The 27,055-nt window shown below is 40.7% G+C and overlaps 1 protein-coding gene across 3 annotated transcripts in view; it reads left to right on the top strand.

The window, feature by feature from the left end:
- The first annotated feature begins 9,223 nt into the window (after window positions 1-9,223).
- The window catches only part of SPAG9 (sperm associated antigen 9), a 153,843-nt gene continuing 136,011 nt past the window's right edge, over window positions 9,224-27,055 (top strand). For all 3 annotated transcript variants that reach the window (XM_065911018.1, XM_065911017.1, XM_065911016.1), the window contains exon 1: window positions 9,224-9,698. In XM_065911018.1, the coding sequence (XP_065767090.1) occupies window positions 9,396-9,698 (303 nt within the window). In that variant the 5' untranslated portion in view covers window positions 9,224-9,395. The remainder of the gene's footprint in view (window positions 9,699-27,055) is intronic.

Raw genomic sequence — 27,055 nt, 5'->3', positions numbered from 1 at the left:
GCATGGAGGTCTTTTGCCCTCCCCCACCCCCACCCCATTTCTTGTAGGTGAGACTCCAGACTCCACAACCTGAGTTCCAAAGGGCAGAACAGTTACTAATCAAAGGAGGAGCAGTTAGGAAACCACCTGAAGCAAGATTAAAGGTGCCAGAGAGGCTCATCAAGATTAGGAGACTGGACCACCTAAGACCCTGCACACGTCCTAATCTTGTCAACAACACTACCCTTTTGAAATTTGGCAGAAGAAAAAAGAATACAAGACTGTTGGGTGGCTGAAGAAAAAAGAATACAAGACTGTTGTTACTGCCTTGATTCTTATCAGGTAGTCCTGACTGACTGTATAACCTCTTGCTACTCAGCAGGGACAGGGGCACAGTTCTTGAGGTGCTAACCTACTATTTTTCCCCTTTGCTTGGCAAAGTAATAAAGCCACTATTTCCTTCTCCCCGAAAACTCTTATCTCTGTGTTTCTGTTTGGCATTGGTGCACAGACAGCCAATTTTGGAAACACTACCATCTTTGTTTGAGATCTAGTCCAGAAGCACCTAAAACTAAAAATATTCAAAATGAACTTACTATTTTATTTTAAAATGCTACTTTCTTGGTAGTTACTCACCTGAGTCTGCCTGCTCTCCCCTTGACAGTGTGCTATTGAAACAGGAGGGAAGGGATCAGGGTACAACGTTTGAAAGTCTGAGGACACAACATAAACTGGTTACAACCAAATAAGTCCAAGATGGCAGATGAGTCAACTTTCACTAGACCTTGATTCTCAGTATATACTCACTGTAACATATCAGCAAAATAAATAACACACCCACAGGTGCTGTGACAGTTCTGAGATCGACCATAACGACCAAGAAATGTGTAGTGGCCCAATTCCTGGAAAGCTCTACCCCTTCTCCAAAATAGTTGGAATAATCCTCCCAGTCATTAACCTATCAAATTACCCACCCAATAAAAACTAACCATGCTATATTTCGGGGCCACTCTTGCCTTCTCCAATGGCCCACACTTTGTGGAGTGTTTTTCTCTCAACAAATCCACTTCTTACTTATTATTTTGTCTCTCACTGAATTCCTTCTGTGCTGAGACATAAAGACTCTAAGTCTCAGTAAGTCCAGACAGCAGGTGTGTGACTTCAGTTAAAGACAGTGGCTCTTGGCTGGGTTTCAGTCCTGGCCTCATAGGTTCAGGTCCTAGTCTGAGGTACACGGTTTCACTATGTCTTAATAAATCCTTTCCTTGCTTTCTTTAGGGGGGAAAAAAAGCTATTTTCCTTCCTGAATTACTCTTTTTTTGGCTGCATAAGGTGGCTTGTGGGATATTGATTCCTGTCCAGAGACTGAGCCAGGGCCCCTGGCAGTAAAGGCTCCATGCCCTAACCACTGGACCACCAGGGAATTCCCCTGAATTAACTCTCTTGATTCATGGTGCTATCATTTACCCATGTGTCCAAACCAGAAACCTGTGGGTCTCTTTCTGTTATCCTCTAAAACTACCAAGTCCTGTCCATTGGATTTCTCAAATATTTTTCACATCCATAACATTGTCATTACCTTAACATAAAGGATGGGGAGGTAGGTAGGGAGACTAGGCAGATACAAATGGAATGCAAAGAGCAAGATCTAAGTAAGACTGAAACCATTCACCTCAGTTTGGGACTTGAACCCATGTGGCCGGGACTTGAACTTGGCCAAAACCCTGCTTGGGATTTGAACTCACAAGGCTGGGACTTGAAACTAGCCAAAATTAACAGTCTTCCAACTGAGATCACACTCTTGTTTTCAGGACTTAAAGCAGCTCAGGTTCTTGATGTCTCATCATAGAAAGAATTCAGTGAGAGACAAAGTGACAGGTAAGAAGTGGATTTATTTAGAGAGAAACACACTCCACAGACAAAGTGTGGGCCATCTCATAAGCCAAGAGTGACGTTGGGAGAAACATATTCCACAGACAAGAGTATGAGCCATCACAAAGGGTGAGTGCAGCCTCAAGATGTGGTGTGGTTAGCTTTTATGGGCTGGGTAATTTCATAATCTAATGAGTGGGAGGATTATTCCAACTATTTGGGGGAATGGGCAGAGATTTCCATGAATTGGGCTGCTGCCCACTTTTTGGTCTTTGATGGTCAGCCTTGGAACTGTCATGGTGCCTCTGGGTATGTCATTCAGCTTGCTGATGAGTTACAATGAGCATATACTGAGGATTAAGGTCTAGTTGAAATTGATTTGTCTGCCATCTTGGACCTATTTGATTCTAATCAGTTTACGTTTTGTCCTCAGGCTATGTCATTCTTTCCAAGTTGTGCCCTGCTCCTTTCCCTCCTGTTTCATGCACCAAGTACATGCACCAAGACATTAGTCTGGCAAGCCAGACAAAGTTCTTGACTCCTACCCATAGCACTTTACCTCCACCACCATTTTTTAACATATCAGTAGCCTAACCTGCATGGCTCCTAAAATGTAGAGAGAGCACCTCTGCTCACTATTAACATTTAACTTGAAGTTAAAATGGAGAAAGAATATATGGGAAAAGTCCTGACTTCTCATACTGGAAAATTGATAGGATGCAGGCAATGAACATAGGAATAAAGAGAATAAAACTATTAGATATGCATCTACATTTTTGGAAGTCCAGGCTTTGTCCCAGGGAGTAGAAGTGTAGAATAAATGAAAATAACATTCAGGGCTCTACTCTTCTCTTATCTAGGGCTCAGGATGATGCCACCTTGAAGACCACACCATATCAACCTAGCAACATGTACATCAAGTTGTCTGTGTTGTGGATTTGGGTAGTGGGAAGCTCAGCGGTTTAGCTTTCTTAGCCTGGGAACTTGGGGTGGGGGTGGGTAGTAGAGCAGGTAACTCTGAGGTAAGGACCACAGGGAAGGCTACCATCACTGCCAGACCTCAGTAACATCAGAGTCAAAGAAGTTCAAGTTACATAGGGAGTGATATCAAAAGAATGGTCTCTGAGTTCTAGTAGCTCAAAACTCAACTTTTCTGGCTGTATCATACTGCATCAGTATACTGGGATCTTAGGGCATCAGCCAGAGATGGAACCTACACTGCCTGCGGTGGAAGGGCAGAGTCTTAACCACTGGACTACCAGGGAAGTCCCTCAAAACTTCAACTTTGAAGGTCAGCTGGATATCTAGAGACCAGGCAAGCGAGTAACACTGCTTAGAGACTAGAAGACAACGAGTGATGTTCACTTCATGGATCCAAAGACCCCATTCACCTTTATCCACCTTTATCAAGTGGCTAAAGAAAGATTTCTCTCCTATAATCTAAATACTCTAAAGGGGAAGACCAAGAAGGGGAGAGGTTAGTTGAAAAGACTCATCATTTTTATCCAAGAGAGACTGCACATGACCTAAAGGAACTGTTCCAATAATCCATTTAGATTGAGCTTGAAGATCCCCTGGAGAAGGAAATGGCAACCCACTCCAATACACTTGCCTGGAAAATCCCATGGACAGAGGAGCCTGGTAGGCTACAGTCTGTGTGGTCGCAAAGAGTCGGACACGACTGAGCGACTTTATTTTACATTTTTTTCTTTGAACTTGGTCTGTTCTACCAGTGAGATTTTAGGAAGTAGGCCAGATCAGGTTTAGACAAAACAAATAAATCATTTTTCTCTGCTTATCTGAACATGTGAGTTAACCCCCAAGTCAAACCTCTGCTGAGATTACCTTCCCCTTGGCAAAATCCTCCAGGAGGCCTTTACCTAAATAACCTCCAAACAGAGTTAACATTCTTTTCTCTTTATCATTGCACTTTATACATATTTAGATTGTTGCACTTGCACAGGACTTAACACTTCTAACGTTTCTGAGGTCTTCCTCCTTCACTAGTTGCTTGTCTTGGGGGAAATACTGTGCCTGATTCATCTTGATCTTGGCCTAGCACCTTCAACTAGGGCTTCATACAGGACTAGTATCTAACAGGCAATAAATCTGGTTAAGTTACATTGAGTTCTTAAAGATGGTGGATTTTAGGTATGATGTTTTGGGTCATTGAGACCTTCCCCCAAAATATATACATGAACTAACTGGTATTCAGAAAAATTAGACGGTTTTCTTCTCCTCTCCATTCCTTTCCCAGCATGACTGTTAAGTTAAAAAATGTGTCAAAATTCATTTCTAATCTCGAATGGACTAACAGTGTTATCCCAGTGAAATCTCTTTAAACTTGTTTGGAAATGGGCTCTGAGTTTCTCTGATGTTTCCTAAAATTCTAATGTATACCTTTCTTATCTGTTTACTTAGGAGACTCAAGTGAGGGAGTGGGGGAACAAAATTCAAGTTTCTGGCTAGTGAGTCTCACTGGTTGCTTACTTGCTCCAGATAAAGCAAGTTCCCTTGCACTCGACTCTTCTCCTACAAGGACAATGATTTCCTGGATTACCTTACAGATTGTTGAATGTTAACCATTTTGAAAGTGGGATTTGTTAGGTGGTTTTACATTTCTTTGTGCTTTTCTGTATTTAGCAAATTTTCTATAGTGAGTATATATTTTGTCCATAATTGGGGGAAAAAACCCAACTAACCCAGTTTTGAAAACATGTCTTTTATTCCTAGAGTGAACTTCAGCTATAAAAAGTATACTGAGAGGTGGGCAATGGGCCTCTTCTTCCACCAACCCAAGTCAGAAGGAGGTGGAGAGAAAATAGACCTAAATACAAATATGACTAACATAACTTAGTCCCATTTAAAACAGTCTCATATAATGGGATTCTTGCTTCAGCTATATGTTCAGCCTTCTCATTTTAGAGGGAATTTCTGGCAGTCCAATGTTCTGGGTGGGGACAACGGAATAGGCCTTCTTGCAGCTTCAACCTGGATAGATTTAGCCATCTAATCCTGACATCTTAAAAGGCTATCAGGGGATTTCCCTGGTGGTCCAGAGGATAAGACTGTACTCCCAAAGCAGTACTCTGATCAGCAGTACTCTGATCAGGGAGCTAGATCCTAGTGAAGCCAAATTAAAAAATAAATAAATAAATAAAAGGAAACGTTTTTCAAAGGAAAAACTGAGGGCTCAGAAAAATTCTCTGGCTCTTTTCAACAGCCTGAATTCCATAGTTGGACTGCCTCACTGAGCACGTTCTAGTTTATAAGGGGTGATAAATCACGTATCATTTCACACTACCATAGTAGAAGGTCTTGTGCACTAGGAGCCCTCTTCTCTTTTCCTTTTTCAGGGACCCACTCTCCCCATGTGGGAAAATGTAGTTTGTGAAACTAGAGAAACTGATTCACAGAGCTAAATTTAAGTCACTTAGTCGTGTCCGACTCTTTAAGACCCCGTGGACTGTAGCCCACCAGGCTCCTCTGTCCATGGGATTCTCCAGGCAAGAATACTGGAGTGGGATTCACATAGACATAACTGTAAAAGTTCCTGAAGGCCAGACAAACAACAAGACTAGCAATTTCGGTCTTCCAGTGATTACAGTAATTAAGCTTCGGAAGAAACTCCTCCCTTCCTTCCCCAGTCAACCCCACCCCTCTGCTGCTCCCATTACTGTCCTCACTTTTTGTGCAAGGCCAAAGAATTCCAAAAATGGAATTTCCTTCCTTTTTAGGAACCAAAAGTAAACATTTGCTCTAAATCCATAACATAACCCATTTTCCTGAATGACTATTAGTCTTTAACAATAATCTCAGTCTGTGGGGTTAGAGGTGGAAACTGGGAATTTTTCCAGGTGATTGAGTATAGAAAATAGTATTATCACCTACAAAATTAGGAGTTGACTAAAGGGACTCAATCTCAAGGCTCTCTCTCCTGTCTTTCATTCCCACCTATAAACCAGAATCATAGGACTTAACTGCAAGAAATCTTTTTAGTTTCTGTAATACAAGTCTTCATCATACAGTCCTTATCATAGCCCCTGGCACCCAGTAGGTACTCAGTGACTATTAGCTCTGTGTGTGTGTGTGTGTGTGTGTGTGTGTGTGTGTGTGTGTGTAAGTGTTTATTCATATGACTGCATCAGGGATCTTTCATTGTGGTGCACTGACTCTGTAGTTGTGGCAAGTGGGCTCAGTAGCTGCAGCAGGCGGTCTTAGTTTCTCCACAGTATGTGGAATCTTAGTTCCCTCACCAGGGATTGAACTCTGCATCCCCTGCATTTCCAGGTGGATTCTTAACTACTAACTTTTTTTGTTTCTGGCCTAAATTCTTCAAAATGACTAGTCCATACAAGAGTATAAGATTCCCAATTTAAAAACTGTCTTCTTTCCACTTCGTCACACTAAATTTTGTAATTCTATTGGGTTAGAATAAAGATATTATAGCCATAAATTTAATTTAGTTTTAACAGCTTTATTGAAATACAATTCACATATTATGTAATTAAACTGGTCTTCCCTGGTGGTTCATCAGTAAAGAATATGCCTGCAATGCAGGAGCCGCAGGACACGCTGGTTTGATTGGGTCTGGAAGATCCCCTGGAGGAGAGCTTGGCAGCCCACTCCAATATTGTTGCCTGGAGAATCCCATGGACAGAGGAGCCTGATGGGCTACAGTCCATGGGGTTGCAAAGAGTCAGACACAACTGAAGCGAATTAGTATCCATGCACATAAATAATTAAACTATTTACAGTGTACAATTCAATGACTTTTAGTATATTCAGAGTATTAGTATACTATCTGTATTATATTAGTATAGAAAGTGAAAAAAAAAGTGAAAGTTGCTCAGTCATGTCCGACTCTGAGACCCCCATACAGTCAACGGAATTCTCCAGGCCAGAATACTGGAGTGGGTAGCCTTTCCCTTCTCCAGTGGATCTTCCCAATCCAGGGATCAAACCCAGGTCTCCTGTATTGCAGGCGGATTCTTTACCAGCTGAGCCAATAATATATATAATTAATATCATAATATAGTATATTATCTATCACCATAATCAATATTAGAACATTTTCATTAGGCCCAAAAGAACCCCATGCCCTTTAGCATTCACTCTTATTTTCCCTTGTTCCACCAGTCAGCTTGAGGCAACCACTGATGTTTCATGTGGTCCTTTGTGACTGACTTCTTTTACTTAGAATATTTTCAAGGTTCATCCATGCTGTAATATGTACTTCATTTTTTAAATTGTCAAATAATAAATATTTCATTATATGCATATATAATATTTTAATTCAAGAATTGATGGATATTTGGCAGGATGTTGTTTTAAACAAATGTGATCACTGAGCTAGCAGAAGCTTAAAATTAGTACATATACACGTGTGTGCGTGCTAAATCACTTCAGTCGTGTCCAACTCTCCACAACATTATAGGCTGTAGTCCACCAGGCTCCTCTGTCCATGGGATTCTCCAGGCAAGAATACTTGAGTGGGTTGCCATTTCCTTCTCCAGGGGATCTTCCTGACCCAGGGATTGAACCTGTGTCTCTTATGTCTCCTGCATTGGCAGATGGGTTCTTTACTACTATCGCCATCTGGGAAGCAATATATAAATATGTATCTCATATATTTCTATGTTGAATTTATACTTAAAGAAGCACACTTACTATTAAGACTTTGTTATAATCTCAGACCTGAAAATCAATTTTTTTCCTGCTAAATTTTCTGATGTGTATGATAGTAGTGTGGAAAGACAAAGTAAAGTCTTGCCCTAAGTTTTTCTGGTCCTCGGACCTCCAGGAAAACTGAGGCATATATATAGGTGTATATATATATATATATATATATATATAGAGAGAGAGAGAGAGAGAGAGAGAGAGGCATAAATATAGGTGCCCAAGTAAGAGTCCTTAGGAGAGAAAAAAGAAAAGAAAAAAAAAGATCCAGAGGAAGATTCTTTCCTGGTTTTAAAATGCGAGCTTTAGAAAAGAAAGGGCATGTGGGGCACATATCCAACTCGCTGATCGGCAAATCTAAGACCTACCCATATACACAAACAATAAGAGGTGACTGCTTGGTGAGGATGCGAAAGGGGGACAGTACAGGCCACAAATTCAGTCACGTGTGTCCTTGTCAGGCTTAGTTTTTCACCCCCTTACTGCTTTTGTGAGTCTCTGGTTGGGTACAGACTGGGAGACTTTGGAGAACTAGTTCATACTTAGAGAACTTGAACTTGTAAATACCAAATTGAAGGGTTTTTATGATCCTGGGAGGTAGCTGAGTCCCCACTGAACCATTCTTTACTCAAATCTTGCCTTCCCTGGCCCTATTCTTACAGGAGTTGAGGCCACAGTACTCTTCCGTCACCTGCCGCGGATTTAAGGGGCTTTGGGGTGTATTTTCTGTCCTATTTGCAGCGGTCAGAACACCAGGAAGTGATCCTTGACTCAGCCTGCCCGAGGTTTGGGTGTTGTCATTCCCCACACGTGATTTTCTACCAGAGACCTCACGTACCATCGGACTTACTCATCCTAGTAACTCCACCTCTTTCCTCCTCTACTCTCCTCCCCACATTAGCCTGCCCTGCTTAGAGATTAGAAGAAAGGAGGGTGCTTGGTGCCAGTAAATACCACTCTCGCAAGTCGTCCGCGAGGAGAGAAACTCGTGTTTGGGAAAGTGCAAGATTGTGGCGTTTGTTGTACTCTTCTCCAGGATGCTTTGCACGTCCTCTGTTTAAGGCTATTCTTACTGTCTTAACCCCAAATAATTCTTTCCTATTCAAGACCACCTTATTACTGAGGCGGACCTTGTCCCCGCTAAGGTTGCTTTCCCTTTCCCTGTTTTCCACTACTCTGAGTCCGGAATTCTCAAATTCTTAGAACTGTTTTGAGTCCCTGATCGGCCTCCTTCCCGTTCCAGCTGCGTGACCTTGAGTGAACCATTAACTTCTCCAGGCCTACTTTCCTCGTCTGTGAAACGAAGGCCAAAACGTCTACCGCACCAAGCTTGTGATGAGGCCCAAATATGAAAGCCCTTTGTGCGCTGTAAAAAGTAATAAAATGTTAGCTATTCTGGATTGCTAATCACTCTTCCAGAAACCCTCCGTTTCCATTGGGGCTCGCCCCGCAAATCGCGCCAGGGGTGGGTACTTCTCACCACCCTCCTATCGCAGTCTTTCCCATTGGCTTACACGACGTCCGCGCGGCGCCGAGTATTGACGCAACGCCGCCTCCGCTGGCGCAGGGTGCTGCATTGGCCCCGCCCCCGACCGCGCCTGGCCTCCTGCAGGGTCCCGCCCTACGGGCCGACACAGGCGGATCCCGCCCCTTCAGTGACGTGTGGCGCGCGCAGCCCGGCCGCCCCGGCAGTTGGTGCAGCGGCGGTTGGGCTGAATACGCTCGCTTCACCCCTCCCCTCCTCCGGCTCGGGCCCCCACCCCGCCGGGCCCAGCCCCAGCTCCAGCCGCAGCGGCCCCGTCCCGTGCGGGCCCGTATCGCCCCCTCAGCCGGAGACGCCCCCGGCCGGCGGGCAGCCCGCCACCATGGAGCTGGAGGACGGTGTGGTGTACCAGGAGGAGCCCGGCGGCTCCGGGGCCGTGATGTCGGAGCGGGTGTCCGGCCTGGCCGGCTCCATCTACCGCGAGTTCGAGAGGCTCATCGGGCGCTACGATGAGGAGGTGGTCAAGGAGCTGATGCCACTGGTGGTAGCCGTGCTGGAGAACCTGGACTCGGTGTTCGCGCAGGACCAAGAGCACCAGGTGGAGCTGGAGCTGCTCCGGGACGACAACGAGCAGCTCATCACCCAGTACGAGCGAGAGAAGGCGCTGCGCAAGCACGCAGAGGAGGTGAGGCCGGCCAGAGGGGAGGGTGAGGGCCGGGCCCGAGGGCCGGGGGGTCGCGGTCCGTCTCGGAGGGGAGGCGCCCCGGCCTCCTTGGGGCAGGCCTAAGTACGAGGTTCGTCGGAATGAGCCTGCCGGCCGAGAGGCCCCAGTACCCCCGGCCAGCATTGGACGCCCAGGGAGATGGGTGAGTGTCCTGGAGAAGAGAGTGAGATGAGGGAAGCAAGGCCTGGGGAGGAAGCCACAGCCTGGCCTGAGGGCACCTGGGGTTGGCTGAGAGCGGTATTTTAGGATATCTGCTTGTCTCTTGTAGTTTAGGGAAGTTTCCGACCACCGTGGGGGTAGTCAGACGGCGTTTCAAACTTTTACCTTGGGGTGGTGGGTGGAGCGCCTTTAAAAAACTGTCCTGGATATGTAACTTCCGCTGGTTCCAATACCTTTCCTGGGGGTTGCTGCTTTGGGAAGTTAGATATCTTCCTCTTTCGGTCAGTTTCTTGATATTTTAACCCTACTGAGGGAGTTTTATTTTATGTGTTATGTGCCTTGGTTGATACTTTGTCGACACTTAGATGTTGTATGGGAATACTCTGTAAATATGGAGAGTATACAATTTTATTTTATTGGAATGCACATCAATGCATTCTTCCTTGTCAGGTGGTAACCTTGGACAGTTCCCTTTAAAAACTATTTATAAAAAGGATGGGGAAGTGGTAGGGGGCTGGTTAAGGAGGTGTGGGTGACAGTTGGCAACTCTTTTCAGAGACTGCACTTGGCCAGTTTTTAACTTTATAAAACCTCAGCTTTTAACTTTAGTGACCTTGATGCCCCAGCCTTGACGCTGAACCTTTTGGAGCTTTGGAGTGCAAGTGATAGATCTTTAACTTCTTGAGGCAGTCAAGGATTCTAGCTTTCAGGATGTGTTGGCATTATTTCTGTGGAATTTATCTGATGCAGGTGAAGTGTCCTATTCATCTTTGTTTCCTGAGCATCTAGCAAACCTGGCTAAATATATGGTGATAGAAGGAAGCTAAATAACTAATTATTGAAGGAATGACTCACTGTCTTTCGGAAATATTTGAAAAGTTTTAACGATGTGCATCTCATTTCCTGACACTAAATAGTACCACCATTTAAACTTTTTTTTTACTTAATACCTTTGTACAAGGTCAAATAGTTTTTTTTCCCCTTAAGTTTGACTGCATGATGCTTTTTAGTTCTGATTTTGTGATCCATTTGTCTCAAAGGGATGCTATTGAATTTGCCAAACAAAACTGACTTTATTTCAAAAGTATTTCCAAGCATATATGGAAGGAAAGGTTGAAAAAGAAAATCTAAGGATGGAATCACAATTTCCACTAGTTTACTAGCACCTTTTATGGAATGGAGCTTATGTACTACTCCTGAGATGACTTGCCATGTCTTCATGCTCAGAGAGGCCCTTGCTATTTTATGGATGTACATGGGAAGACTGTGGAATTAACCAAATATACACACAGGTGAGGAACAGGCCCAGCATGACTTTATTATCATAGATAAAAGAAATTGTTGGACGTCCCTGGTGGTCCAGTGGTTAAGAATCTGCCTGGAAATGAAGGGGATGGAGGTTTGATCTGTGTTCTGAAAACATTCCACATGGTGTGGGGCAACTAAGCTTGTGCACTTCACAACCAATGAAGCCCACATACCCTAGAGCCTGTGCTCTGCAACAAGAGAAGCCACTGCAACGAGAAACCTGTACACCCCAAGGAAGGGTTGTCCCCCCTCACCCAGCTCGTTGCAACTAGAGAAAGCCCACACGCAGCAGCAAAGACCCAGTATAGCCATAAGTAAATAAATTAATAATTTTAAAAAGCAAGAAATTACTCCCATCAGCCTTATACTCCTGTCAGTCCATGTAAACATGGGCAAAATGCCAGGGTCACACATGCCAGAAAAACCATCTGCCACAGGTTGCAGAATCAGAAAATACAACTGACTAAGCTACTAGACTCTGGATTACATATTAATTTCTTAAGTAAATGACATGTAAAAAGTAGATCTCCAATGACTTCTTTTGTAATTTATGCTTTTTCAAATACACCGGTAAATTCTTTGTAATTTTCATACGACCTGAGACTAAGAACGCTGATGGCTAGATGACCACAAACGTGAAGTCTTCTTATTACAACAGTTTTCATATAAGGTCATAGATCCAATTTTACCCAAGTGCTCAGAAATTCAGTCTCTCTTAGGTAAATATGCAGAAATGATTCTGTGTTTAATTTTCTTTAAGTTTTGTGGCCTTTAAATAAGAAATTTAATCTTTATTATAATGATATTACTCAATTTGAATACCTTCTCTTTCTTTGCTTTTTTTTTTTTTTCTTTGCTTTTATTTGAATTTGTTGTGAGGAGTTAACCTGCTGGTTTTGAGTCTATGAAAACAATCTGAAGAAGGGCTGATTTTATATAGATTTACAACCAGCTTCAAATGCTAGTCAGGGAATCTCATTTTATAGCTTACCACTCTCCCCTTTGGACTCCCTGCTCCAGCCATATATATATATAGTCAAAACTGTGATTTTTCCTGTAGTGATGTATGGATGTGAGAGCTGGAAGGCTGAGTGCCGAAGAATTAATGCTTTCAAATTGTGGTGCTGGAAAAAACTCTTGAGAGTCCCTTGGACAGCAAGATCAAACCAGTCAGTCCTAAAGGAAATCAACCCTGAATATTCATTGGAAAGACTGATGCTGTGGCTCTAATACTTTGGCCACCTGATGCGAAGAGCGGACTCAGTATAAAAGACCATGATGCTGGGGAAGGATTGAGGGCTTGAGGAGAAGGGGTTGACAGAGGATGAGATGGTTGGATGGCAACAATGACTCAATCAACTTGAATTTGAGCAAACTCCAGGAGATAATGAAGGGCTGGAAAACCTGGCATTCTGCGGTCCATGGGGTTGCCAAGAATCGAATATGACTTAGCGACTGAACAACAACAGTGTATATTTAAAATATTTATTTGTCTGTGCCAGGTCTTAGTTGTGGCACACAAGATCTTTGACTTCATTGAGGCCTGTGGGATCTACTTCCCTAACCGGGGATGTAACCCTAGTCCCTGCATTGGGAGCATGAAGCTTTAGCCACTGGACTACCAGGGAAGTCCCCAACCATATGTATTTTTTTCCATTTAACCAAGTATTGTCTGATGCCTTTGCCCCCTTGGCCTAGAATACTTTTCCCTCAGAGCTTTATCCTGACTAGCTCCTCACTTTTGACTCAACTTAAATTTCGCTTCTTCAGCTCAACATTTCCTGTTTATTCTATCCAGAGTAAATGTTTGTGAATCTATTAACAATTGATCTGTTATATCAGTGATTAAAAAAAAAATTCACAAGTTGTGTGGCACGGACCAAAAAAAAAAAAAAAAAATCTGGAGAGAGATGTTATTCTTGAGAAGAATATGTTAGTGTTTTTTACGTTTTTGTTTGTGTAAGTTCTGATTCTTTTAGAATAGACATGATTTGTTTTGAATAATTAAAAAAAATTTCCCTGAATTAGGCAAATGAATTAAAGAAAACTTTTCTTAAGAAATTCTTTAAAAAATTTTTTTTTATTGAAATATAGTTGATTTACAGTGCTGTGCTAGTTTCAGATGTATAGCAAAGTGATCCAGTTATACATAGGGAATTTAGTTTTAAAGTGAGAGTTTAGCATGATCGACTGAAGGGAGATTGCACATAAAAATGAAGATGTACCCTCTTCATCCTCCTTGAGTGGTAGAAGCATATATGAAGACAATGTCTTTGCTGGCAAGAAGATGCTGTGATTATGTGATTTTTAGGACTGCTTTTCTGTGGGTTTTTGTCTAAAATGGAGTGGTTAAATGCATAGGTGAGGGATATTACTGAGAATTTTCTAATTAACTTTTTTTCCAATGAATCAGCACTTAAAGCAGTAACAATTGATGTTTTATATGAAGGCTTATGGGCTTCCCTGGTAGCTCAGCAGGTAAAGAATCCACCTGCAATGCAGGAGACCTCAGTTCGATTCTTAGGTCGGGAAGATCCCCTGGAGAAGGGATAGGCTACCCACTCCAGTATTCATGGGCTTCCCTGCTGGCTCAGATGGTGAAGAATTCACCTGCAATGTGGGAGACCTGGGTTCGATCCCTGGGTTGGGAAGATCCCTTAGAGGAGGGAATGGCAACCCACTCCAGTATTCTTGCTTGGAGGATCCCCATGGACCGAGGGGCCCGGCGGGCTGCAGTCCATGGGGTTGCAGAGAGTCCGACACGACTGGGCCACTAAGCACAGCATATGGAGACTTGTAATCTGGTTGTTTTCTTGGGAAGTCTGTGCACATGAGCGGGAATGATAAGATTTGTGGGCAGGAAAGCAGACGTGGATACTGGTTTTTTAAAATTGATGTTGTAGTTCTCATTCTTTCATAAAAACATATTGTTGTTTTTTTTTATATTGTTTTTTAAAATTAAAATTTATTCATTGAGGCTGTGCCTGGTCTTAGTTGCGTCATGCAGGATCTGTAACTGCAGCATGTGGGATCACACTCCGTAACCAGGGATTGAACTAAGGCCCCCTGCATTGGGAGTGAAGAGAGTCAGCCACTGGACCACCAGGGAAGTCCCCATAAAAATATTTTAATCAAAAATGCTAAGGAAATTAATTTTTGTTTGTGAAATAATTTACAGTGAAAGTTAACTTCTTCAATAAACACTTAGAAAGGAATATTTGAAGTCTTTTCAGTTCAAGATAGGAGTGAAGAGTAATTTTGAATACTTTAGCTTATATTTGTTGAGGACTTAGGATCTTAAAAGTAGAAATTCCATATTTGCTTCAACATTAAGTTTATTTTGTTTCTTTGGCAGAGTTGTTATTTGAATTGATATTTATGATGGTTCTTTAGTTTTAATTCTATTACTCTGATATCAAAAGGAATTTAATTTGCTATTAAGTAGGTTTTGGGAATCCCCTGGTGGTCCAGTGGTTAGAACTCTGAGCTTCCACTGCAGGGGCATGGGTTTGATCCCTGGTTGTGGGGGAGGGAGGGACTAAGAACCCCCATACTGCACAGTGAGGCAAAATAATAATAATTTTAAAAGTAGGTTTTATTTCACTACAGTGGAGCAGTAGTGGAATGGTGGTTTATTTTATATGCACAGGTGATCTGTTAGTACAGAGCAATTTGCTGGTCCGTTGAACAACATTTGACATGAAGTTTTCAAACCACTTGTTCAGTGTTTTTTTATTTTAATCTTATTTATTTATGTTTGGCTGTGCTGGCTGTTTGTTGTTGCATGGACTTCTCTCTCATTGTGGGGAGGGGCTGTTCTCTAGTTGTGGTGTGCAGGCTTCTCATTGCGGTGGCTTCTTTGGTCGTGAAGCACGGGCTCTAAGGCATGTGGACTTCAGTAGTTTGGTTCCTGGGCTCTAGAGCACAGGCTCAATAGTTGTGGCACATAGGCTTAGCTGTTCTGTGGCATGTGGGATCTTCCTGCATCAGGGATCGAATCCATGTCTCTCCATCATTGGCAGGCAGAATCTTTTCCATGGAGCCACCAAGGAAGGTAAGTTAAGGAATCCAAGAAATCCAGTGGTTTTTAAAACCAGTATCTTCTGGTATCTTTAGTGAGCTAAAGATTTTTGGTCCAAGGATAATTGAGGTGCTGACTTCATTTCTCTCTTGGTTTAGTTACAGCAAGGGTCAACAGCTTTTTGAATTGTTACATCTTAACTTCTTTAAACCTAAGTTTTAGAATGCTCAAAATACACTTTAGTGCTTCATTGATCTTTGTGTACACAAATGAATTTGTACATAAAACCAGTACATTTAAAAAATACATATTTTCATATTTTGAAAATAACTTTTTTTTTTTTGCTGAACTATTGAAATAAGCTTCACACTGCCCCTTGTCAGAGTAGATATGTCCTTGCCCCTGTCAGTCCCTACTTCTAGGAGATTTCTGAAATGAACAACCTGTTCTTCAGGGGATGGTGTTTACATTGATGAGAGGGTGCGTATGTCACCTTTTGAAATGATAATTAGAGATAATTATTGTTTAGCTATTAAAATAGATCTTAACATTTACCTTCAGGATTTCTTGGTGGCTCAGATGGTAAAGAATCTTCCTGCAGCAGGAGACCCAGGTTTGATCCCTGGGTCAGGAAGATCCCCTGGGGAAGGGAATCTCAACCCACTCTAGTATTCTTTTTTTTTTTTTTAAATATTATTTTATTAGTTGGAGGCCAATCACTTCACAACATTTCAGTGTCAACCCACTCTAGTATTCTTGCCTGGAAAATTCTGTGGGCAGAGGAGCCTGGCAGGCTAGTCTATGGGGTCGCAAAGAGTCAGACACAACTGAGCAACTAACAGTTTACCATTTACCTTTCAGAGATTTCTGAATTTAAGTATTGAAGTATCTATTATGTGTCCCTGGGATAGTGACATTCACATTTTACTTATTTAAAATCACAAAAGAGACTATGAAAATGGCTAAGGTACCAGGATGGATTAGTTGAGTAAAAACTACTTACTAGATTACTGTGGTTTATGCCACAGGTCACTGATCCAATTCTGTGCCTCTGTTTGGTGAGTGAGTTTCTTGGATTCCTTAGCTTACCTTTAACTACACATTACATACTTAAATACTTTTGGTTCCCAGTAGAATTAGTATTAGAATAATGTACCCAAATACATTTTCTTTTGTTCCCTTGACTAATGGTTGAGTTATTTTAAAAATACCGTTGTTGTTTTTTTTTTGCTTCAGCACTTACAATGAATGTAGCTATTACCTAAATTTCTAGGTTGAGATAAGAAATATCAACATAGAAGCAGTTTAATAATGTATGTAATGTGTCTATCAAAAAAGCTGATATTTAAAAATATATGTGTGTGAATTCTATACATTTTGAAATTTTGGCCAGTGATATTTAGTTATTAGCTTTGGTACAAGGCCGTGGAATTCACTTAAGAATTCTGGTGCCTACATACAGACTGAAAGTGAGGGGATAGAAAAAAGTATCCATGCAAATGGAAATAAAAGAAAGCTGGAGTAGCAGTACTCATATCAGACAAAATAGATTTCAAAATAAAGAATGTTATAAGAGACAAAGAAGGATACTATATAATGATCAAAAGATCAATCCAAGAAGAAGATACAACAATTGTATATATGTATATGTGTGCATCCAGCGTAGGAATACCTCAATATATATGGCAAATACTAACAGTCATAAAAGGAAAAATGAACAGAAACACAGTAATTTGGGGGGATTTTAATAACTCACTCTCATCAAGAAACATATCGTCCACACAGAAAATCAGGAAACACAGACCTTAAATGACACATTAGATCAGATGGACTTTACTGATATTTAAAAAATATTCCATCTGAAAGCTGCCAAATACACTTTCTTCTCAAGTGCACACGGAACATTTTCCAGGACAGATCATATCTTGGGCCACAGATCAAGCCTTAGTAACTTTAAGAAAATTGAAATTACATCAGGCATCTTATCCGACCACAACACTATGGGATTAGAAATCAATTACAGGGGAAAAACTAAAAAAACACACAAACACGTGGAGGCTAAACATATGTCACTGAACATCTAATGGATCACTAAAGACATCAAAGAGAAAATAAAATAATAGCTAGAGACAAATGACAATGAAAACATAATGGTCCATTACTTTTGGGATACAGCAAAAGGAGTTCTAAGAGGGACATTTATAGCAATACCATCTTACCTTAGGAAACAAGAAATATCTCAAATAAACAGACTAACCTTACCCCTAAAGCAACTAGAGAGGAACAAACAAAGCCCAAAGTTAGTAGAAAGAAAAGAAAATACACAAAAATCAGAGCAGAAATAAAAGAAATAAAGATGACAACAGTAGCAAAGATCAGTGAAATTAAAAGCTGATTCTTTAAGAAGATAAGCAAAATTGATGAACCTCTAGCCAGACTCATCAAGAAAAAAGGAGAGGATTCAAATCAATAAAACTAGAAATGAAAAAGGAGAAGTTACAACTGACAACACAGAAATACACAGGATCATAAGACACTACTACAAACAACTATATGCCAATAAAATGGACCACCTAAAAGAAATGGACAGATTCTTAGGTACAACCTTCCAAGACTGAACCAAGAAGAAATAGAAAATGTCAACAGATGAATCACAAGTACTGAAATTGAAACAGTAGTTAAAAAATTTCCAACAAACAAACGTCCAGGACCAGAATGCTTCACAGGTGAATTCTTTCAGACATTTAGAGAAGAGTTAACACCTATCCTTCTGAAATTGTTATAAAAAAATTGCAGAGGAAGGAATACTGCCATGCTCATTCTATGAGGCCACCATCAGCCTGATAACCAAAAACAAAGATATTACAAGAAAAGATTATAGGCCAATTATACCGTCGGAGAAGGGGATGACAGAGGGTGAGATGGTTGGATGGCATTACTGACTTGATGGACATGAGCTTGAGCAGGCTCTGGGAGTTGTAGATAAACAGGAAGCCTGGTGTGCTGCAGTCATGGGGGTTGCAAAGAGTTGGACATGACTGAGAAACTGAACTGAACTGATACTGATGAGTATAGATGCAAAAATCCTCAACAAAATACTAGCAAACTGAATTCAACAATACGTTAAAAGAGTCATTCACCATGATCAAGTGGGATTTATCCCAGAGATGCAAGGATTCTTCAGTACTCACAAATCAATCAGTGTGATACACCACATTAACAAAGTGAGAATAAAAAGAAAGTATATGATCACTTCAATAGATGCAGAAAAAGCTTTTGATAAAATCCAACACCCATTTATGATAAGAGCTCTCTAGAAAGTGGGAATAGAGGCCATAATAAAGGCCATATATGACAAACCCATTGCTAACATCATTCTCGGTGGTGAAAAGCTGAATTCATTGCTTCTAAGATTGGAAACAAGGCAAAAATGTCTATTGTCACCACTTCTATTCAACATAGATTTGGAAGTCCTAGCCACGGCAATCAAAGAAGAAAAAGAAGTAAAACTAATATAAATTGGAAAAGAAGTAGTAAAATTGTTACTGTTTGAAGGTGATATGATACAATACACAGAGCATCCTAAAGATGCTACCAGAAAAACACTAGGGCTCATCAGTGAATTTGGTAAAGTTGTAGGATTCAAAATTAATATGCAAATCTCTTGCATTTCTATACACTAACGTCAAAAGATCAGAAAGAAAAAATCAAGGAACCAATCTCATTTACCATCATATCAAAAAGAGTGTAATACCTGGAAATAACCTACCTAAGGAATCCAAAGACTTGTATTCTGAAAAGTATAAGACACTGATGAACGTAGTTGGAGATAGCACAAACAGATGGAAGGATATACTGTGTTTTTGGATTGGAAGAATCAATATTGTCAAAATGACTATACTTCCTAAGGCGATCTTTAGATTTAATGCAATTTATATCAAATTATCACTGACACTTTTCACAGAACTAGAACAAAAAATTCTAAAATTTATCTGGAAATACAAAAGACCCCAAATAGCCAAAGCAATCCTGAGAAAGAAAAATGAACCAGGGTCCTGACTTCAGACTTCCAGGTGGCATCAGTGGCAAAGAACCTGCCTGCCAATGCAGGAGACATAAGAGACATGGGTTTGATCCCTGAATTGGGAAGATTCCTGGAGGAGGGCATGGCAGCCCACTCCAATATTGTTGCCTAGAGAATGCCATGGACAGAGGAGCCTGGCAGGCTACAGTCCATGGCGTCACAGAGAGTCAGACATGACTGATGTGACTCAAAACGACTTTAGACTATACTATAACGGTACAGTAATCAAGAGTATGGTACTGGCACAAAAACAAATATAGACCAGTGAAACAAGATAAAATATCCAGAAATAAACACACACACACCCATGGTCAGTTCAGTTCAGTTGCTCAGTCGTGTGTGACCTTTGTGACCCCATGGGCTGCATGGCTTCCCTGTCCATCACCAACTCCCAGAGCCTGCTCAAGCTCATGTCCATCGAGTTGGTGATGCCATCCAACCATCTCACCCTCTGTCTTCCCCTTCTCCTCTTGCCTTCAATCTTTCCCTTCTCCTCCTGCCTTCAGTCTTTTCCAGCATCAGGGTCTGAATGAGTCAGTTCTTCACATCAGGTGGCCAAAGTATTGGAGTTTCATCTTCAGCATCAGTCCTTCCAATGAATATTCAGGACTGATTTCCTTTAGGATGGACTGGTTGGATCTCCTTGCAGTCCAAGGGACTCTCAAGAGTCTTCTCCAACACCACAGTTCAAAAGCATCAGTTCTTCAGCACTTAGCTTTCTTTGTAATCCAACTCTCACTTCCATACATGACTCCTGGAAAAACTATAGCTTTGACTAGACAGACCTTTGTTGGCAAAGTAATGTTTCTACTTTTTAGTATGCTGTCTAGGTTGGTCATTGCTTTTCTTCCAAGGAGCAAGTATCTTTTAATTTCATGACTGCAGTCACCATCTGCAGTGATTTTGGAGCTCAAAAAATGAAGCCTGTTCCTGTTTCCATTGTTTTCCTATTTATTTGCCATTAAGTGATGGAACTGGATGCCATGATCTTAGTTTTCTCAATGTTGAGTTTTAAGCCAACTTTTTCACTCTCCTCTTTCACTTTCATCAAGAGGCTCTGTAGTTCTTCTTCACTTTCTGCCATAAGGCTGGTGTCATCTGCTTTTCTGAGGTTATTGATATTTCTCCTAGCAATCTTGATTCCAGCTTGTGCTTCATCCAGCTTGGCATTTCACTTGATGTATACTCTGCATATAAGTTAAATAAGCAGGGTGACAATACGACCTTGACATACTCCTTTCCCTATTTGGAACCAGTCTGTTGTTCCATGTCTGGTTCTAACTGTTACTTCTTGACTTGCATACAGATTTCTCAGGAACCAGGTCAGGTGATCTGATATTCCCACCTCTTTCAGAATTTTCCACAGTTTATTGTGATCCACACAGTCAAAGACTTTGGCATAGTCAATAAAGCAGAAGTAGATGTTTTTCTGGAACTCTCTTGCTTTTTTCATGATCCAGCGGATGTTGGCAATTTGATCTCTTGTTCCTCTGCCTTTTCTAAATCCAGCTTGAACATCTGAAAGTTGACGGTTCATGTACTGTTGAAGCCTGGATTGGAGAACTTTGAGCATTATTTTGCTGGTGTGTGAGATGAGTGCAATTGTATGATAGTTTGAACATTCTTTGGCATTGCCTTTCTTTGGGATTAGACTGAAAACTGACCTTTTCCAGTCCTGTGGCCACTGCTGAGTTTTCCAAATTTGCTTGCATATTGAGTGCAGCACTTCCACAGCATCATCTTTTAGGATTTGAAATAGCTCCACTGGAATTCCATCACCTCCACTAACTTTGTTTGTAGTGATGCTTCCTAAAGTCCGCTTGACTTCACATTCCAGGATGCCTGACTCTAGGTGAGTGACCACATCATCATGGTTATCTAAGTCATGAAAATCTTTTTTGTATAGTTCTTTGTATTCTTGCCACATTGTCTTAATATCTTCAGCTTCTGTTAGATCCATACCATTTCTGTCCTTTATTGTGCCCATCTTTATGTGAAATGTTCCCTTGGTATCTCCGGTTTTCTTGAAGAGATCTTTAGTTTTCCCCATTCTGTTGGTTTCCTCTATTGCTTTGTGTTAATCACTGAAGAAGGCTTTCTTTTCTCTCCTTACTATTCAGTTAATGGTCACTTAGTCTATGAGAAAGGAGGGGAGAATATACCATACACAGAAATAAAATGGATCAAAGTCTTAAATGTAAGGAAATCAGTTGGAAGGACTGATGCTGAAGCTCCAATACTTTGGCCACCTGATGTGAAGAGCCGACTCAGTGGAGAAGCCCCTGATGTTGGGAAAGATTGAAGGCAAAAAGAGAAGAGGGTGGCAGAGGATGAGATAGTTAGATAGCTCACCGATTCAACAGACATGAGTCTGAGCAAGTTCCAGGAGATATGAAGGACAGGGAAGCCTGCCTGGTGTGCTGCAGTCTATGAGCTCACAAAGAGTTGGACACAACTTAGTGACTGAACAGCAACAACAAATGTTATACACACACACACACACACATACACACAACATATATACATACACATATTTTCACATTGTGAACCATTTCAAAGTACACTGCAGATGTTATGACACTTTTCCCTTCAGTACTTAAAGTGCTTATCCTAAAAATTAAAGCATTCTACCATATAGTCACAATTTTATTTACATAGGAGAACATTTTCTAATATCTACTATTCCATTTGAGTTTGTGTTTGCTTTTTTTTTTTTTTTTTTTTGCTGTACATATGGGATATGTATAGCATATGGGATGTTAGTTTTCCAACCAGGGATTGAACCCACACCCTCTGCACTGGAAGCACAGAGTCTTAACCAGTGGACTACCAGGGAAGTCTGTGAATTCATTTTTTAGAGCAGAGCATGTGTCAGTTTTAGAGATGAGTAAGATAATGTTTTTATAGTGAACTGATGGCACTCATCTGGAAAGGAAGAAATTATTGCAGTTTAACTACTTTTCTATAAATAGAAATTTAAACCTGAGTTCTACAAAGCAATTAAAATTGTCTAAATTTTTTTTTTTAATTATAGTATAAAAGTATAATGGATTATTTTTCCCCTTTTAAGGTTTGAAATGCAGAAATTGAGGAACTACTCTCCATTTAATGTTTTCTCTGGCAACTTTTTTTTTTTAGTCTTACATATATTTTAGGATACCTTGTTTCTGATTGCTTACCTGCTCCACTAGGATTATAGAGCCTAAGAAGAATTTTTTCCTTGTAATTTGCACTCCTGTTGATTAGATCCTCTATAGGGCGTGGGTTTAGGATTTTTGTCTTTCTCAATTCTGTTACTATGCTTCAAAATGTTTTTTCTTTTAAAATCTTGGTTTCTTTTACATTTATTTTTTGGCCACACCGGGAAGCATGTGGGATCTTAGTTTCTCGACCAAGATAGAAGCCATGCCCCCTGCATTGGAAGCACGGAGTCATAATCACTGAAATGCCAGGGAAGTCCCTAAAATGTATTTTTACTTGGTTTTCTTGCAGGTATTTTTTTAAGGGCTGAGAGGAATCTCCATGATCTTTAGTTCTGCTCTATCCTATTCCCATAGGGAGATAAACAGGACACATGAATGATCAGAAAAAAGAAATATTTATTGAGCCAGGCACTATTCTAGACTCTGGGAGTGTGTCCACAAACAGATCAGACACGAGAAGTAGCCCTTCCTTTCTTACAGTTTATATTGTAATAACAAACCATTTAATTATAGATTGTGATAGGTGTTACACAGGAAATAAAGGTGAGGTGATACAGAGTAAAGAGGCAGGCATGTTAGAACAAACAAGTTTATAAAAGGTTAAGCAGTCCATCTCATCATTTAGATATGAGAGTCATTATTTAGATATGAAATGTTAGGTATAATAGAATTTCTCCTCCTCATATTCTTGAAAATTCACAAAAGTGATGGGAATTCCCTGGCACTAAGTGGTTAGAACTCCATGTTTTCACTGCAGAGGCACAGGTTTGACCCCTAGTAGGAGGACCAAGTTCTGTGTGCCTCAACCAAAAGACAAAAACCAAAAAGAAGAAAAAATTAAGGAACAAAATTCACAAACGTGAATAACACTCTCAGATGTCTTTCTTCTATTTTCTGTCTTACTCCTCATACTTCTTAGCAACATTTGTCTCTTTTGGTCACTCATTCTGTAAGAAGCATTATATTTTGGTTCTCTAACTTTGAAATCTCTTGGTTTTCCTCTGGCTTATCTGTGGATTCTTCTTATTCTCGTTAGCATTGGTGTTCTTTGGTGCTTTTTCTAAGATCCCCTGAAGTTCTCACTCTGTACATTGCCTAACTCATGTAATCCATTCTGATCAGTTCGGTGACCATTTTGTTGACTATTGCAAAATGTGTATCTCATTCATTCATTTAACAGATATTTATTGAAGGGCAGCTGTGTGCCTGGTACTGTGGTTATTGGGATACAGTGGTGAGTAAAACAAGTCTTCCTTCATGGAGCTGATAGCCTACTAAGAACAGCCTTTTAAATCCAGATCTCTCTCCGGAGTTTCAGATACGTATTACTGTTGCTTATTGGGCATGAATGTCTCCCAACATGTCCAAAACTGAACTTAACTCACAAGCTTGCTTTGCTCATCCTCTTCCTGAGTAGATACCACTGTCTACCTAGCTACAAACCAGGTCATCATTCTTAACTATTCTCTTTCCTTCATCCCCATTGCTGCCTTCTTTTGTTTTCAACTCCTAAATATATCTGGAATGTCTTTACTTTTCAAAACTATTTTTACTACTCTGAAAGTAATGCTTACTACTCTGAAGAGCTGGAGTTTCTTTCATTCAAACTGAATACCAGGTCTGGCACATAAGAAATACCCTTTGAATATCTCTGAATAAATAAATGGGCAACTGAAACTGTCCCATAAATGATCTATTTGTGTTCTGTATCGCCAGCCTATACACTGTCCATCACACTGTGCCTGGATCTCTCCAAAATGGCAATCTGATCCGGTCGTTTCCACACTTAAAAGCCTTTAGTGGATCTGTCTAAAGTCTGTTCTTGAATTGACTAAAGTTCCTAACATACAAGGCCTTGTAGTCTGGCTGCTTCTGACTTCACTAGTCTAATCATCTCCTTTTAGAGCCATACTGAACCCCTTGAGTTTGTTATGTAAAAGGTAGGTTCTCTAGGCCTTGTTAAAACTGCCTCTTTGCATGGCACTCTCTTTCTCTTCGATTGCCTGGCTACCATTATTCATCTTTCAGGCTTCAATTCTGGAATGCCTTTTATGTCACTGAAGTGTGGGTTGTACCCATTTTATATATTCCCATAGCATACTACCCTCCTTTCATAGTACTTTCAGTGTTGTGTTTGACTAACCTATTGCTTTAATTCTCCCACTAAGTTACTGGGATGCAGTAGGTACTAGATATTTTTTGTTTGGTTGGATGGTGGATAGATAAATATACTAAAGGTCAAATTGCTGAGGCTAGCTATTTAAAATTCTCTTTTGTGCATTCAAGTTATTGTCCTTATTTACTGCTGGTACCAAGTTATGCTACAACTTCTAGAAAGTGCTTCAGTGAGTCCCTTGACTTAGGCATATACAAAAAAACTGACTTCTTCTAAGTATACTTATTACAGACACTTTGGCTACATTGTCCTATACATACTAGATATTCTAGAAATATTTAGGCATTTAAAAAATTGAAATATTTTCAAGATCATTGAAGCTGTTGTCAGAATGTTGTAGACTACTTAAAAATCATGTTAGCACCATGAGTCTCTCTCTCTCTGTCTCTTTTTTTTTGGACTGTTTCCACACAGCTTGAAAGATCTTAGTTCCCCAGTGAGGAATTGGACCTGTGCCCCCTGAAGTGGAAACATAGAGTCCTAACCACTGGACCACCAGGGAATTCCTTCTCTGATTGTTTTTGTGGTTGTTATTTTGTTAAGGTTTTTTCTTTGTTTGTTTTAAGTTTTTCCTCACAGCTGGAAGTTTGGAAATAGAGGGTGCTGGCATCAAAGTCCAGGCCAAAACTCTGGACTTCTTACAATATACCTCATGGTTAAAAATTAATATTCAGAACTGTGGGCATCCAGGCTGCTTTCAAGAGAAAAAGAGGAAAGAAGAGGTGGTGTTAGCCACATCTGTTCTCTCTTAGTCTGCTCAGGCTGCTATAACAAAAATACCGTAGGTTGAGTGGCTTTAACAACAAATATTTATTTCCATTGTTCTAAAAGCTGGGAAGTCCAAGGTCATGATGCTGACAGATTCAGAGTCTGATGAGAACCCATTGCCTGGTTCATAGATAGCTGTAGTTTTCTCACTGTGTCCTCATAGGACAGAAGGCTCTGATTGCTTTTTAATTAGTTTTAGCCACAAATATGTATTTCTAAGTTACTGGTTGAAAATTTCTTCTAGCTGAATAAATTTTCCACACAAATGATGGTTAAGTGCCAACCCTTAATTTTAACTATTGCTTAGAATTTTTTGGTAGACATTTCTAATCAGGATATAGCAGTAGTAGCCTATAGTAACAAATAAACTGTTTAGTAAAAAAAAAAAATTGATGTGTTTTGAAGAAAAGTTTAGAATCCACCTGCAATGCAGGAGCTGCGGGCTCGATCTTTGCGTTGGGAAGGTCCCCTGGAGAAGGAAATGGCAACCCACTCCAGTATTCTTGCCTGGAAAATCCTCTGAACAGAGGAATCTGGCAGACTATGGTCCATGATGTTGACTCCAAAAGAGTCGAACATGATTTAGCGACTAAGCACACACTTACTGTGAAGAATAGTAAACTTTTATTTCAGGAGATGGCAAGAGTGAACATAGACATTTTAGCAGTTGGTGAACTAAAATGGATGGCAATGGGCGAATTTAATTCATATGACCATTATATCTATTTCTGTGGGCAAGAATTCCTTAGAATAAAGGGAGTAGTCCTCATAGTCAACAGAAGAGTCCAAAATGCAGTACTTGGGTGCAATCTCAAAAACGACAGAATGAGCTCTGTTTGTTTCCAAGGAAACCATTCAACATCTCACTAGTCCAAGACTGTGCCCCAACCACTAAAGCCAATGAAGTTGAACAGTTCTATGAAGACCTACAAGACCTACTAGTTGTTGTTATTCACCCACTCATTTGTGTCCCAAATCTTTGTGACCCCATGGACTGCAGCAAGCCAGGCTTGCCTGTCCTTCACCATCTCTTGGAGCTTGCTCAAACTCATGTCCATTGAGTCACTGATGCCATCTAACCGTCTCGTCCTCTATCATCCCCTTCTCCTCCTGCCTTCACTCTTTCCCAACATCAGGGTCTTTTCTAATGAGTTGGCTCTTCACACCAGATGGCCAGAGTATTGGAGTTTCAGCTTCAGCATCAGTCCTTCCAATGAGTATTCTGGGTCAATTTCCTTTAGGATTGCCCGGTTTGATCTCCTTGCAGTCCAAGGGACTCTCAAGAGTCTTCTTCAGAAACACAGTTCAAAAGCTTCAATTCTTCGATGCTCAGCCTTCATTATGGTTCAACTTTCACATCCATACATGACTGGGAAAACCATAGCTTTGACTATATGGACTTTTGTCGACAAAGTAGATATTTCTACTTTTTAATACACTGTCTAGATTTGTCATAGCTTTTCTTCCAAGGACCAAGCCCAAGCATCTTTTAATTTCATGGCTGCAGTCACTGTCCACAGTGGTTTTGGAGCCCAAGAAAATAAAATCTGTTACTGCTTCCACTTTTCCCCCATCTGTTTGCCATTAGGTGATGAGTTC

Source organism: Muntiacus reevesi, chromosome 18 (assembly GCF_963930625.1).
Source record: "Muntiacus reevesi chromosome 18, mMunRee1.1, whole genome shotgun sequence".
NCBI classification, from domain to species: domain Eukaryota; kingdom Metazoa; phylum Chordata; class Mammalia; order Artiodactyla; family Cervidae; genus Muntiacus; species Muntiacus reevesi.
Note: the sequence above shows the minus strand (reverse complement) of the source record. Positions and strands in the feature narration are given on the sequence as shown.